Here is a 14,774-nt window from a genome sequence, read left to right as displayed (position 1 = left end):
ATGTGTATAAGAGACAGCTCCAGGGATGGGGACTCCCCCCCTGCCCTGGGCAGCCCATTCCAGCGCCCAACAGCCCCTTCTGCACAGAAATCCTTCCTCAGAGCCAGCCTGACCCTGCCCTGGGCAGCTTGAGGCCATTCCCTCGGGGCCTGGCGCTGGGGCCTTGGCTCCAGAGACTCATCCCCCCTCTCAGCATCCTCCTGTCAGGGAGCTGTAGAGGGCGATGAGGTCTCCCCTCAGCCTCCTCTTCTCCAGACTAAACCCCCCCAGTTCCCTCAGCCGCTCCCCAGCAGACCTGTGCTCCAGACCCTGCACCAGCTTCGTTGCCCTTCTCTGGCCACGCTCGAGTCATTCAATGGCCTTTTTGTGGTGAGGGGCTCAAAACTGAACTCGGTCGTCAAGGTGCTGAGAACAGGGGTAAGATCCCTTCCCTGTCCCTGGCAGGGAATGAGTGGGGCAACCAAAACACCAGGGAAGTCTGGCAGTGGTGAAGGTGAAGGGGACAGCTGGTTTTAAAGGTGGACATTTGCAAGTCTCAAAATATTTTTCTAGAAAGCACAGCTTTTATACGATTTATTTGATAATGACCTCTTTACGAGCAGTAAGAAACTTCCTCTAGATGAGGTTTTTTTGGAGATCCACATCCATCCGAGTTGTTAATGACGGGTAGTGTGGAGGGTAGCTTTATATGCTGCCTTCCTTTTCTCCCTTGCCTTGGGAAACTGGTCATACCCAAATCCAGCTGCTGCTACTGAGTATCTTCAAGCTCTACCAAAGCACCACTCTTGCTTCACAATTCATCCCCTCTCCGTGCTGCTCTGATGCCCCAGACATCCCACCTGGGCCTTCCCAGGTACCCACCACCAATCCCAGCTGACCCTAAAACCGTCACAGCATTGATTGTCCTCCTCCACCGGATTGTTACGTCGCTCCTACCCTCGCTCACTCTCTGGCTCTGAGCTGCTGACACAGCCACGCAGGCTGAAGGCACGCTTACAGGTCTTGACACGTAGCTTTGCCACCAGACAGTTTTGGTCCTCCCCAGCTTCCTGTGCCCTCTGTGCCTCTGCTGAAGCGCTGCTGCCGGCCTGCAGCCATTTGCCAGTCCTTGTCATGGTTTGAACCCGGCTGGCAGCCAAACACCACGTGGCTGCTCAGTCACACTCCCAGGCCTGGGGAGGTGGAAGGATTGGTAGGTAAAGGGAGACTTGTCGATTGAGATAAAAACAGTTTAATAATTGAAATAAAATAAAATGGTAATAGAAAGTTCAAATGGGTAATGTACAATGCGATTGCTCACCACCCACCAACCAATACCCAGCCCATTCCTGACCAGTGATTTTGAAAAAAAATGCGATCCCTAAACCGCAATCCCAGAAGCAAGTGAGAACCCCCTCCTCCCCAGCCAACCCTCCTTTATATACTGTGGTGTTAGTTACATGATACAGATTATTTCACTGGTTAATTTGGGTCTGGTGCTCTGGCTCTTCTCTCTCCCAGCTTCTTGTGCACCTGCACACAGGCAGGACATTGGGCACCTCAATACGAGAGAGATCTCGAGGTGCTGGAACGAGTGCAGAGGGGGGCAACGAGGCTGGGGAAGGGTCTGGAGAATCAATCCTGTGAGGAGTGATTGAAGGAACTGGGACTGTTTAGTCTGAGAAGAAGGCTGAGGGGAGACCTCATCACTCTCTACAGCTCCCTGAAAGGACATTGTAGGGAGAGGTTGTGCTGGTCTCTTCTCACAGGGAATTAGTGACAGAACAAGGGGGAACGGCTTTAAACTGCAACAGGGGAGGTTCAGACTGGACATGAGGAAAAAATGTTTCCCATTAAGAGTGGTCAGAGAGTGGAATAGGCTGCCCAGGGAGGGGGGGAGTCACCATCCTTGGGTGTGGTTAAGGGTCGTTTGGATGAGATGCTGGGGGATGTGGTGTAGGGGAGAACTTTGTAGAGTTGGGCTGATGGTTGGACTCGATGATCCCAAGGTCTTTTCCAACCTGAATGATTGTGATTCTGTGACATGGGGAGTTGGAAAGTCCTTCATTTCTTAGCAACACCTGAAAACATCAGTGCATTATTGACATTCTTATACCAAATCCCATACTGAATCCAAACCACAGTGCTGTTCTAGCTGCTGTGAAGAAGATTTAACTCCATCCCAGCCGAAGCAGGACAGTTCCCCTCATCCAACTCCTTTGTGCTGCTTTCCACATGCCATGTTGATGCGGGATGCAGCCTCTGGGAGGTCATTTGCAAAAAGCCCCTGCACGCTTCAGACCCAGTTTCCCTTCACAGATCCCACTCCTGCAGACTGCTTATTGAAAAGATTTATAAGCTCCCTACAATTCCTCTTTCCCTGTCCCATTCCATGTTCCCAAACCTTTTCCTGTTTGTTGCTCCTAAGGCACAAGCTCCTCAAGACAGGGATTACAATTCTCAGTCTGGGAAGATCTTGTGTTAGGTGCCACCTTACAGGCAACAGTAAGCAGAACCCTGTGTGTTGCGCCTTGAGGCCTCAGTCTGATTATGGTTCCATGCAGACACAGAGTTGCAAAGACTATCACAAACTTGAAGCTCTTATTTAGAAATAAGACACTTTTGCATGACGTCAACAACCTGATACAATGAAGAGTGTCCTGAGACACATGAGATCGAATTTGATGATCTTTCATATATACTAAGAGAAACAAGAGCAAAGAAATTAAATGAAAACATGCTTTGATAGGTTTATCTGTTTTATTTAATGAAAATATGTGTTCGTTACATTTCCTGTTATTAAATGTATATATACACACACAAGAGCTTTTCACTCAAAGATACATAATTAATAGAAATCAAAGGTTTCTGTTCATAATCTACTCATGGAAAATAAATTCATAGTGGGATTAAAACTTCACTGGATTCATTCAATAATCCACTGTCTGCAGTGTCACAGACTGAAGGCAGGAAACTCTCATACACTTTGCAATGAAAAATTTGCCAAGTCACTGTCTTAGTGGCTGACCTATAGGTTTACGGTTGATTTTCAGAAATTAACCTTTATCATACAGCAGTTGTATCAGATCTAATGGGAGGCAGCACGTCACTGGGTTTCGTTCTATTCTGCAGCAGGAGGCATCCATCTTCAAGGTGATTTAGCTCATCTTTTTTCTTTCTTTTGCTAGTCACTCAACTGTGAAAGGTGACACTGCAAAGGATCAAGATCCCACCAAGTTTTCTTCCCATTTTTTTTCCCAGAAGAGCCCACCTATTGCTTACTGGCCACCAGTTTTAGAATAGTGTGATTTGCTAGGGCTCAGTCCTGCAGCCTTTACACATAGAAAATTCTCACAGGCCTCACTGAGTGTGTATCTAACACAACACCTGACACTGACAGGACTTGATTAAAAGTAAGTGCAAAATTGCTGGGAAAACTTAATTTTCCTTTTGTTCTGCACCAGCCTTTCCTTAATTTGTAAACCTACTTTAATCTGCATGGTGAATCTTGGCATTATTGCATGAATGTGTGCAAGTTGGAAAGAAACGACGTTGTTACAGTGAGAGAAGAGAACACAGGTAATCAAAAGGAGGTTCGAGCACCACTCCTCGTTGGGATCATAGTGCAATTATAAATTGTTAGGAAAAGCCTGTGCTTGCTGTGGCCACACCACACTGTTTTCTTCTATCGCCTGTCAAAGCAGTTACCAAACTGTTCTCTGAGTAACAACACACAACGCTGATTCTCACTCTTTTGTCTTGCAGAGGACGAGGCAATCGAGAGACAGGATATGGCGAAAGCATCTGAAAAGAGAAGAGGAACCATTTTGGCTCTAGTGAGAGATCTGCTACAAGTCAAAGACAAAACACGAGCTGAAATGCGGGATGGAAGGTGATCACCAGGGTCGAGAACAGGTGGCTGCGCAGCATGTGCAGAGGCTGGGGGAAAGGAGACGGATGTTGGGCAACCTGCTGAAGGGAGCTGGCAACTTCTGACTGGATGGCCGTGTAAGCCACACTGCAGTTATCAAGGGGACACTGCCAGTTACACATGGGTCAGAAACAGGGAAGGAAGTACATGGGTGATGAGAAAAATTCGTTGGCGTTTGTCAGAGCCCACCCATCTTTTATTGTAACATCCACTGCCCACAGCACTGCAGTGGTGCCACTCCCAAGACTGCTTTGTCTGAACAACCTTCTTGTTGCGGGCCAGGACAGAACCTGCTCAGCTCTTCTCTCGGGGAACTGATAAATCCCTTGACAGAGAAGCACAGATACAGCAAGGCAGCCCTCAAGTTTTTTGTGTTAAAAAATAATACTGGTTATTCAACAGCATTGCTATTTTTTATGCTACTCTGTTCAGAGAGAAAGGCAGTCCTCTGAGAGGCTTGCAGTCTACATTTAGCAGAAGATGAGTCACAGGCAGGGAAAGGGACTCACTGGAAGGGAAAGAATTATAGAAAGGTCAAGTGAGGGGTTTTGGATCTCTTGCTTGCAGCCATCACACATTCCCGGGGAACAGGCATATCCCCCTTTTCGGGGTTAATCCTGGTCTTCCCACAAGCTTTTCGGGTCTGTTCCCATTTCCCATCAGCTGCTTCAAAGCCCAGAGGAGCACCCACTCAGCTGAGCTGAAGGAAAAGACAGGCATTTCTAACGCACTCGCACATCAGCACGCACACACATGTATAGCAGGATACCTTGCCAAGGCCCCAGAGATCCACGGTTCCACGGCATCTTTTATCAGCTCAGGCATGCAGTCAGTTCCAGAGGACTGCAGATGCAATCTGGTTCGGGGTGGTGATGCAAGCCTACGTCAACCCACAACTCAGCTACATTGCTCCATCGCATGGAAGGTGGCCAAACTGTATGGCAGATCACAGGAGAGACAAAAGAGAAAGTACTTAGGAAAGCTAAAGGAGTAAATACGTGTATGAGTAAAAAAAGCAACAGTAAATTAAAATGAACAAAAAATAAGGATGTGGAAACACAAAGGGGAAGACATCAAAAGGAGACATAAAGAAGGCAAAAATAACGCAAAGAAATAAAATACAACAAACAGAGAAATAAAATTCAACAAATAGGGGATAAAAGAGCACCCAATGAGAAGAAACATTCAATTTTTATTATTTTCTGTGACTTTGCTGCCGCAAGTATCTCACAAGCGATCTCGCATCTCAGTGAGACCACACGCCCCCATCCCGCCTGGAGACCCTCCCTCCTGCCCTGCTCCCCCAGCACCCGAGGAAGGCGCCTCTCACTGCAGGCCCACAGACGGGAGCCACAGTCAGTCAGTCACCCCCACGCACAGCGTGAGGACGGGGTGCTCGGGGGGGTCGCGGTGCTGGGCTCCCCACCTTCCCCCAGCCTGGCTAGCCCAGCCACCGTCTCCTGCAGCAGCACCGAGAGGAGGATGGGACACTGTGATGTATCACTTCGTTCCTGCCACTGAGAAGAGGTGTAGTCATTTGTTTCATTAAATGGCATTCTTGTACCCAGTGCTAATTTTATCCCTTTACAAATATGTTTTTCATTCTAGCAAGTCAAGTGCAGCTCTCCCTCCTGTACAGTCACTCTGCTCTCATGCCTCTCTTACCATTACTCACACTTATTGCGGGGAAGCCCGATTCAATAAAAGGTTGCAGTGCTGAGCACTGCAGTGTGTCTTTGCCTAAATCCACAGCCCCAACTTAAGGCACCCTGCGTCAGGGCACACCAAAGGCAGAAAGTACGATACCAGAGAATGGGATCTACACTGCCCATCCTGTCAAGTGAAGAACTCTACAGGAACCAGTTCGGCGTGCCAATAAATCATAAGAAAACAGAATCATCTTGGTTGGAAAAGCCCTTAAAGCTCCTCCAGTCCAACCATGAACCCCACACTGACCGTTCCCAACTCCACCAGATCCCTCAGCGCTGGGTCAACCCGACCCTTCAACCCCTCCAGGGATGGGGACTCCCCCCCTGCCCTGGGCAGCCCATTCCAGCGCCCAACAACCCCTTCTGCAAAGAAATCCTTCCTAATATCTAGTCTAAACCTTCCCTGGCACAGCTTGAAATCTCTCAAAACACCTCAAACAGCAGTGGATCCTAATGCTGGGGTGAGGCAAGAGACCTTGTGTGGAATATCCAATCCTGACCCTTTCTGAAAGCACCTTCTCCATCCCTTTGCAGGGGTCAGGGTACCCCTCCAAGCCCACACAAAACTCAACATTCACCCAGGAACTCGGTTTTCTTTCCTCTGCCTGAAAGGGCTTGCACCAGCTAAGTGTCTCAACAGCGTGGCACAGACATGTGTCAGGTGAGGAGTTCTCGCCTGAAGCTGTTGCACACCTCATGGAGTAACTGGTTTCCATCCACTACAGCAATGGGAGGGAAAACCAGCAGGACTGGAGGGGCTGGGTTGCTGGAGCAGACACTCTCAGCCCTATCCCACACATAAACCTTAAGCATGTGCTAAAGCAGTGTATTTGGGCAACTCTGGAAGCAGGTATTTCTGTCACCCTCCTCACTCCTGGTGGGGTTCCCAGTAAGCAGGAGCTTGGGGATCTAGGATCTATATTTTAGACTCAGACCTTGACAGCAGCAGCTAGCTGGCTCTCGCTCTCAGGCCCCTCAGTACTCCTACACAAAGTGCCTCGGCACTCATGACGGAGCACCCAGCTCACCCAGGCATGGAACAACCACCACAGCAGAGCCAACCGCCCCTGCTCTGCCAAGCTTACAGGTGCAAATGAGTGCCTGGTGCAGCTAATTTTCTTCCTACTAGCTGGTACAGTGCCTTGTTTTGGATTTAGTGTGAGATAATGCTGATAACAGCGATGTTTTAGTTGTTGCCGAGCAGTGCTGATCCCAAGTCAAGGATTTTTGTTTCCCATGCTCTGCCAGCGAGGGGGTGCACAAGAAGCTGGGAGGGAGCATGGCCAGGACAGCTGGCCCCAACTAGCCAGAGGGCTATTCCATACCATAGGATGTCACACCCAGTACAGAAACTGGGAAGGGTGTTGGCTGGGAGGAGCCGATCACTGCAGAGACACTGGTCAGTGGGTGGTGAGCAACTGTACTGTGCATCACTTGTCTTTTCTTGCGTTATATTCCTCTCTCTCTTTTTGTTGTATTTGTTTTCATTACAGTTACTGTTATTATATTTTATTAAACTGTTCTTATCTCAATCCATGAGTTTTTGGTTTTTCTTTTTTCCAATTCTCATCCCAGAAGTGAGCAAGCAGTTGCTGGCTGGGGTTAAACCATGACAGTGAGCCAGAAAGCAGCAGGCTGAGAGAAAGGGATGGAATTGGTACCCTTAAGTGCCATAATGAATAAACTAGCAAGCACAAATTTTGATTTGTGTGTCTGTCATCCTTCAACTGCACTTTCCACTACAGTTTCTATGAGGACAACAGGAACCTGCAAACACGACTCAGTTCTGAAACTGAAGCTTTAGCTCTGCAACTGAGTCATCCAGGCATTTGAGGTTGCCACACTGTGTAACAGAGATACACTCCTCCCTCCTTCTTAAATAAACCTCGGGTGTCAGCAACCTGTCCTTCTGCTTCAGGGGTTAAAGTCACAAATTTCTCAACAACAAATCACTCCAGGCAAATGTAGCAATAGAAGCTAGACAGGATCAAGAACAAGACAGTAGTAGGCTAGGTCTATAGATTGTAAATTTAACACATCATGCAGGTGTACACTGCTCTTTATGAGAAGGTCCATTCAATTCCCCTTAAGAATGGGAAAAAATGCAAACAGCACTACAGACTTCTAGGACTTTATACAGGGATTTCTCACTTTTACCTACTATGGATTAACAGGTGAGTCTCTTATAAAACCTCAAAATTCCTTTTTGTTGCCATTCCCTGTTTAGAGTTCTAAGTGGTTACAGTGGGGAGCTTCAGTTCCTCTCATGGTGCAAACCAAGGATAGGCCCAAGTAAAACATGCACATAAAGTTGGGTTTTTTTTAATCAGCACTGGAAATCAAGTACTTCTCCAATAAAATTCTAATATTTGTGCATGCTGCAAACTCAAGTGCAGCATGTGTTTAGTGGAGAGACATAACATGGGCTGTGGCAACAGAAGATTAACCTTCTTCAATCCTACAGCCCACTGAAATGTATTGATTTTGAGCTGAAAATATCATCTGTAGAAACGAAATACTGTGTTCTCATTGTTTAATCCCTGATGTCTCTGCTACCCAGTTTTGTAACTGTAGATAAGCAATACAGATACTTGTCCACATAAAATGAACAAAGTTCAGGAATGCATGTCCCTCATGCCACTGCCAACACTCGGTGTCACCTTGCATGATGCATTCACTCTCAGACGCAGATGATGGACTACTTTTGATAATAAACCTTTGTCTTCTCATCTATAACCTATTGTTCATCTGCTGCACTGTATTATATACACTCAACCCTCTTTCACTGCATCCTTTTGTGAAGTATATTGAATGTGAGATTGTGTCGATAGCCCTCCCTCCACCCCCTTCCAATGCATCTATTGTCCCTGAGAGAGCCCACCCAGCACAAGCTGGTTCGTGTCCACAGGACAGGAATCGTGCGACATTTCCTCTCTTCCACAGAACTACTTCACCTCTTCCATGTCCCAATGGACTAGCTTTGCTACCATGTCATTTAAAAAAAATCCATCTTCTTCAAGTGTCCCCTTAAAGATCCACTTGACGAACAGTTTTGCTGCCCCTGCCAAAACCTAGTACTTCTTGCAGACTTTGTCTTGGCCACTCCCAGTATTTCACAAACGTGAATTATGCTTGGAAGACTTCCTAGGCATGAGGAAATGTGAGGGCAGAGAGCTCAGCTAGGACCCTACCAGGGATGGAAGAGGGGGGAAATAAATAAATAAATAAATCTGTTTCCCATCTTTTAACATCCAATTACACGTCTGTATTTTTTCCTTCAAATTCTCCTTAACTCTTTTAAATGCCCAGCTTCCAGACTTCCCAAAGAGTTCTACTATTAAAGTTTTAACCATTAAAGCTGGCATTTTAAAAACACCCTGGGAGACTCAGTCATTCTCAGGATTGTATACTGCTCCCATAGCAAGAAGGACTTGGATCCCAAGTACCCACCGCTGCAGACACTTGCCCTAACCAGCAGCTCCAGCGACGTGGCACAGCAGTCTCTCCTGCCCAAGCAGTAACAGCTCTCCCAACACGCACACTCACTCCTCATCTGCCTTCACTACATACCTCAGCGGCCCCAGGGGGAACAAAGCACGAGCTCCTTGGGGGTATATCTGCAGAGGGAGGCACGGGATTTGAACTTCAGGATTCCACACTTGAAGTGGCAGACCTCTAACCTGCAGAGAAATCTCAGGGCAGGAGCTCAGGTCTTCTCACAGTTACACAGCACCAGTGCAGGTGATTGCGGGGTGCCTAAGCTTTATCTTTACATGCCGAGAGGGTAACTAGACATTCTGGATGGTAACACGAAAATAAGTATTACAGTGAGATATTATGTGGGGAAATTTATGGCAGTAGAATACTGCCTTGCGCAAGCAGGTGAAGTCTGGCTTCTCTGACTCCATACTTCTTTGTGCTTGATGGTGGGACAGCAAAACTCATTTTGCCTTAGGAATTTAAACCAAGGTGTTATCTACCTGAATGCTGCAATCAGAATTGCAGCAATCATTTGGACTCCCTTTCCACAGCAATACTTGAGAACATCTCACATGATTACAAACTGAAACAGTTTTATCCCACCTACTCATTAGTTATTCTGCTATGATTAAATTTTGAGAGGAGTTTCTGTCTATGAAGGCACTGCAGAAAACAAAGTAAGTAGCTCCAAAAGATGGCACTTCCTTCCATCCCAGAATTTTCACACATTGGAGAGACACCAGGGGAATGCCTAAATTCCCATTTCCCCTCTTGCTATTTCTATTTATATAGATGCTACTGTAACAACATCATCCAACAGCTTTTGTACCAACTGTACGATAATTTTAGAGGTACTGAGCTTTTGTTTTTCTCCAATGGGAGAAGCTTATTGAGGAACTTATCGTTACCTCTCCTTTGACTTTTTTTTCTTCCTCGAAATAAGAAGTATTTGATGTATGACCAAAGACACCAAAACAATGTCCCCACCCAGAAGGCCAATTGTTTAGGGGTTGTAAATCACTATCCCTCTGCAAACATCAGTGAAAATCTGAAGATTTACAGCAGTGATGACCTGGCTCCAAAGCATTCCTACAAATAATAATTAAAACAGACAAAACAACAACAAAAAACCCCAAAACCCCAAACAACAACAAAAAAACAGCATAAAAAATGCTGCTGCAGGCTGCAGTGAACCAACCCTTTCCTAGTCTACTGCTATCAAGCCAATTTCTGGCATACTTTGATATTGTTCAGTGTGTAACTTCCCAGTACTTTTATATATTGATCCTCTGCTATTTTTACTCATCAGCCAGCATATGCAGCAAAGCAGGTGTATGTGTATATATACATACGTGTGTGTGTGAGTATACACATGTACACATTCCTCCCAGGCTTGTTTACATAAAACCACCAAATGAATGCGTTTGTCCTACTCTTAGTAATGACACTAACACCTTGTTTTTGTTTAATATTAAAGTATTCTCTGGTTTGCTTTTGTTATTGACTCATGCAAATGTAATTATCAATCTTATCACATGAATGCTCCTCACTTCCATAAATCTGCTCCTCCAAACAGCAGTATTTCAAGGGGCATAATACAGGGCAAGAGAAGGAAAAACCAGTGACACTAGTGGAAGTGCCTCTTTTTGCGGCAGAAAGCCTTGCAGGATGACATGGGCAAATCAGGTCAGAACATTTTCCTTTGCTGCAGACCTAACGCTGTGTTCCCACCGTTTCAGTGGGAAAGTCCATAGCTTCCCTCCAATTCAAAAAGGTCAAGAAACGAACAAGAGAAAGCATCTGCTGTGAACTGGAATAATTTTCTTTGAAGAATCAGACATATGATGGAAGAGAAAAATACTTCTCGGGAATCCAGGTTAAATAACAACCAAGCATGTTTCATTCCATACTCAGAGAATCACATTTCTGCCCCGTAAGCTTTGAGATTCTGTCTGTAGCTCACATCCCACCATCTATTATAGAAAAAATGTGCAAGAAACCATTTAGAGATAATATATTTCTTTTTTTTGTCTTTCATACTGTCTCCTACCAAATAAGCCTTCCATTTTCACATGGCTTGTTCACCTCCAGGGGGATGAAAGAAATTTAATCCTTATAATCTATTCACTCCTCTGCTTCAGCAACTAGTGAAGGTGCCACTCATAGCACTTAACACATACATTGATGATTAGACTGATTCCATCACGTCATTTTCTACTGACCACTGAATGGGAAGTTACCTCTTTAAAACAAATTCTTTCTCTTTGGATAACCTGTGACAGCCCTGGACTGAAAAATAAAATAAAAATGGATGGCTGAGCAATGATTGCTTAACTTCCTGCTCTGTGGAGATTTTCCAAATCACAAAAATGCCAAGTAAAAGCCTAGAATGTCTGCCTAAGAATATGGTAGCCTCACTGAAAAGCAATGTTCTTCCAATTTTAAGGTTCTTCTGTTAATTCTTCAGTGCTTCACTAGGTGCTGTACGTAAAAACTATACAGTCTAAAAGGAAGGAAAAGAGATACAAGCTCTCAGGTAACATCCCACGGGAGCTGATTATACATACATTTCAGAATGCAGTGTTGTCTTGCTGTAGATGATCAAGTTTTTCCTTGAAATACTTTCCTAAAAATTGTTTCATGAAGACCTCTACAAACAGCCCGTCCAGGGACAAGAAGTCAGGCAGTACTGTGTGAGTAAACTTTCCACCATGGTGTCCAAACCATAGTTTGCCTACTCCCAATGTTAAAGTCAGTGAGGTAAAGAACACTGCTTCTCTTCAAGCCAGCACAATGCAGTGTGCACGTGATAAGCAGTTGATAGCAAATATAATCAAACTACTCTGCTTCTAGCAAAGGGCCCAAAGAAAATAACTTGATTAATGGAAGAACTTGATTAATGGAAGAGGTAATTAAGATGACAAAACCAATCAGTGCTTTCAAAATGGGCCCAATGTAAACACACATATCCATCTCAGAATCCACTTTACTGATACACAAGAATGCAGAATTAAGGGAGGGGATATCCATGATTCTCGAGTCAAATTCCCCACCACTCCACTGAACCAAATTATGTTCTTTTCTGGATTTATCAAACCTAATTTTAAAAGAAATTTAAGCTTCTTTCTAGTTGGAAACTGCTCCAGAATATCAGTGATCTGATAGTTAGAACTCTTCCTGTAATTTTCAGCATAATGTGCTTATTATCCCCTTTACATGCATTTTGCTCATTTACTCTAATCTTGAGCTTACATAATTATTTTCCTCCCCTATAAAAAAATTGTGTAATTGTCACTTTTGTGTCTTTCCATTAACAGTCTCTCTATTCCTCTTAACATTTTCTGCATCTATTTGAATCCATTTATCTGGATATGGGTGATAGTTGGGCTCCAGATAAGGTCTCAGGAATGCCACATACTTTGACATTAATATTTTCTATATGCCATTCTTTTTTTATTATTATTATTATTATTTTCTGAGCCACATCCCATAGCAGTATGCCATCATTCTGCTGCTGACTATTACGCTGACTCCCAACTCACTACTGACGTGATGAGCTCTTCTAAAATAGTGATTAGCTTCTGTTTGCATCATAAATCTCATTTAATTCTATTAATATCAGGTTTGATTCATCTTGTCGGTATATGGATATTCCAATCCTCCTCTCTATCGATACAGTTGACCAGTTTTGTGTCATAAGATCTTATCCCCACAGTTCTACATTTTCATTAGGGTCACTAAAGAATAAAAATAAATAATTTCCAATACAGTCTATGGAAAATCCAGTTTGCAGCCTCCTTTCCATCAGTACATTCTCTTTCCACCCGTTAACTGTCAGAGAATTCCCAAGTCACCTTACAATGCAATTAATCCAATTTTTTTTTTCCATTTTACCTCATTTTCTCACATGGTACAATATCAAATACTTAATCTTGACAATGAAACATAATAGATTTAGTGTATTTCCTCTGTCTAGAAAATCCTAGCACAAGTTAGTCCCGCAGAGTCTGGTTTTGCTGAAAGTATGTTGCATTTCATCCCATCTTCCACTTTTCTCTGGGTCTTTTATTTTGCCCTTCAAAACCGCTCTACAGCAATCAGGTTAGAACATCTGTATTACAAAATTTGTAATTTGTAAATTTTGATTACCCTCAACTATTTGGTCCCCTTTACATGTAGTTGTACACTTTTGGAAAGGGGATATATATTTATTGTGCTGATGCACTTCCGATGCCACTGAAATAAGAAAACAGAATCTGGTAAAATTAATTTCCTACTGAAGGACTGGAAAAGCAATGGTTCGTTACAGATGGGAATAGAGTAGGCCATACACTAATAAGTTTAAAACACAATACGTTTTCCTTGTCTTGAAGTTTTATTTTTTATTTTGTCCTCAACTTGCTGATTTTGTATTTCAAATAATCTTCAAACAGCTTAACTCTGCAAGTCCAAACCACCAGGGGTTATGAAGCAGGCACTTAGACACTTACTCTTTTTTTTGTGTCTACCCAACAATTTCTTTTATAAGCAAAATAACACTTCTTCCTCCACTAGAATTATACCTTCCATAAGAAAAAAAAATTATTTCTTCCAAGAATTACACCCATCTGCATATACTTAAGGAGTGTGTTTCTGGTGATGATCACTGGCAAAATCCGATGTGCTTTCCGACACAAATACAGAAACGTTTGTAGAGCTCCTCACATAACTCTTCTCAGAACTGAACTGTAACACGTGCAGTAGAAAACAAACCTATAATGGTATATTCCCCCTTTCTTTGATCTCAACAGTGTTATTTTCTTTGCACACTTGCATTTCTTAGTTAATAAATTATGTTTTCTTCTGCACTTCAAGAGGATTCCCATTACCAAGAAAAAGAAACTATGTACCAACAATCTTTCCCGTTCCATTCCCATGAGAATTTAAGCAGGCTCAGCCCCAAGTTCAGCTAACTGTTGATGCATGGCACCACCACTACCTTTCAAGATCTGCCCTTAAAAAGGAGAAAAAAACAAGCAAACAAAATTTACCAAATTCACTTCAGACTGATTTATTTCACATACTATTACTCATCATTCCTTCCATACATAAAATAAGATACCTGCAGCTTATTAACAAATTACTTTAAAACAGAGTGTTTAACGAGAAGCTGATTTTGCACTTTTGGCTCACTATTAGCATAAATTAAATAAATATGTCATATTTTTCCTCCTTTTTATTCCCTCCCCGCCTCGTCCTCAGAGAAAACACCTTGCTATCAGGTAGACTACCAAGTCCAGTTTGCTCCTTGGGTTTGTCCCTCCGTAACTGCAACACACTTCAGCACTTTCATTCTTCCCTTTCACATTAACAAAAAAACAAACCAAAACAAACCCAGACAAACTCGCAGACAAATCCCGAGCCCGCCCTCCCGCCGGGTGCAGGCGTTTGCTGCCCCCGCCCGCCGGCGCTCGGAGATGCCCCGGGAAGCCCTGGCTCTTCGTTTCCACGCAGAGCTCACCAGAAAGCGGGAGCCGCGCTAGGCGCACGCTGTGAGCCCGTGAGCCAGCGCCTGGGCCGCGGCCCAGCAGCCCCGGGAGCGCGGAGGACACGCGTGTATTGTTTAAAAAGCAGCAAACTCCAGCTCGGGCGGGGGAGGTTTCGGGCGAGCGCGCAGGGAGGCCCCGCCGGGCCGG

The 14,774-nt window shown here is 44.4% G+C and overlaps 1 protein-coding gene and 1 long non-coding RNA gene across 4 annotated transcripts in view; both read right to left on the bottom strand.

Moving 5' to 3' along the window:
* HSD17B12 (hydroxysteroid 17-beta dehydrogenase 12) overlaps positions 1-1,115 on the bottom strand; it is an 82,092-nt gene extending 80,977 nt beyond the window's left edge. Inside the window, exon 1 of the mRNA XM_026850932.1 lies at positions 947-1,115. Within this exon, the coding sequence (XP_026706733.1) occupies positions 947-1,115 (169 nt within the window). The remainder of the gene's footprint in view (positions 1-946) is intronic.
* Positions 1,116-2,708: 1,593 nt separating this feature from the next.
* Positions 2,709-14,774, bottom strand: part of LOC113481384 — a 36,076-nt gene continuing 24,010 nt past the window's right edge. Inside the window, exons 1-3 of one of the 3 annotated variants that reach the window (XR_003398675.1) lie at positions 14,600-14,768; positions 4,680-4,844; positions 2,709-3,783 (exon numbers count right to left, since the gene is read on the bottom strand). This is a non-coding gene — a long non-coding RNA (uncharacterized LOC113481384). Of the gene's footprint in view, positions 3,784-4,679; positions 4,845-7,780; positions 8,765-14,599; positions 14,769-14,774 lie in introns of those variants that run through there. The other 2 variants (XR_003398676.1, XR_003398674.1) reach the window with 2 other exon arrangements.

The sequence above is a fragment of the Athene cunicularia genome (genome assembly GCF_003259725.1).
Source record: "Athene cunicularia isolate RWA chromosome 5 unlocalized genomic scaffold, athCun1 chr5_part4, whole genome shotgun sequence".
Classification (NCBI taxonomy): domain Eukaryota; kingdom Metazoa; phylum Chordata; class Aves; order Strigiformes; family Strigidae; genus Athene; species Athene cunicularia.
Note: the sequence above shows the minus strand (reverse complement) of the source record. Positions and strands in the feature narration are given on the sequence as shown.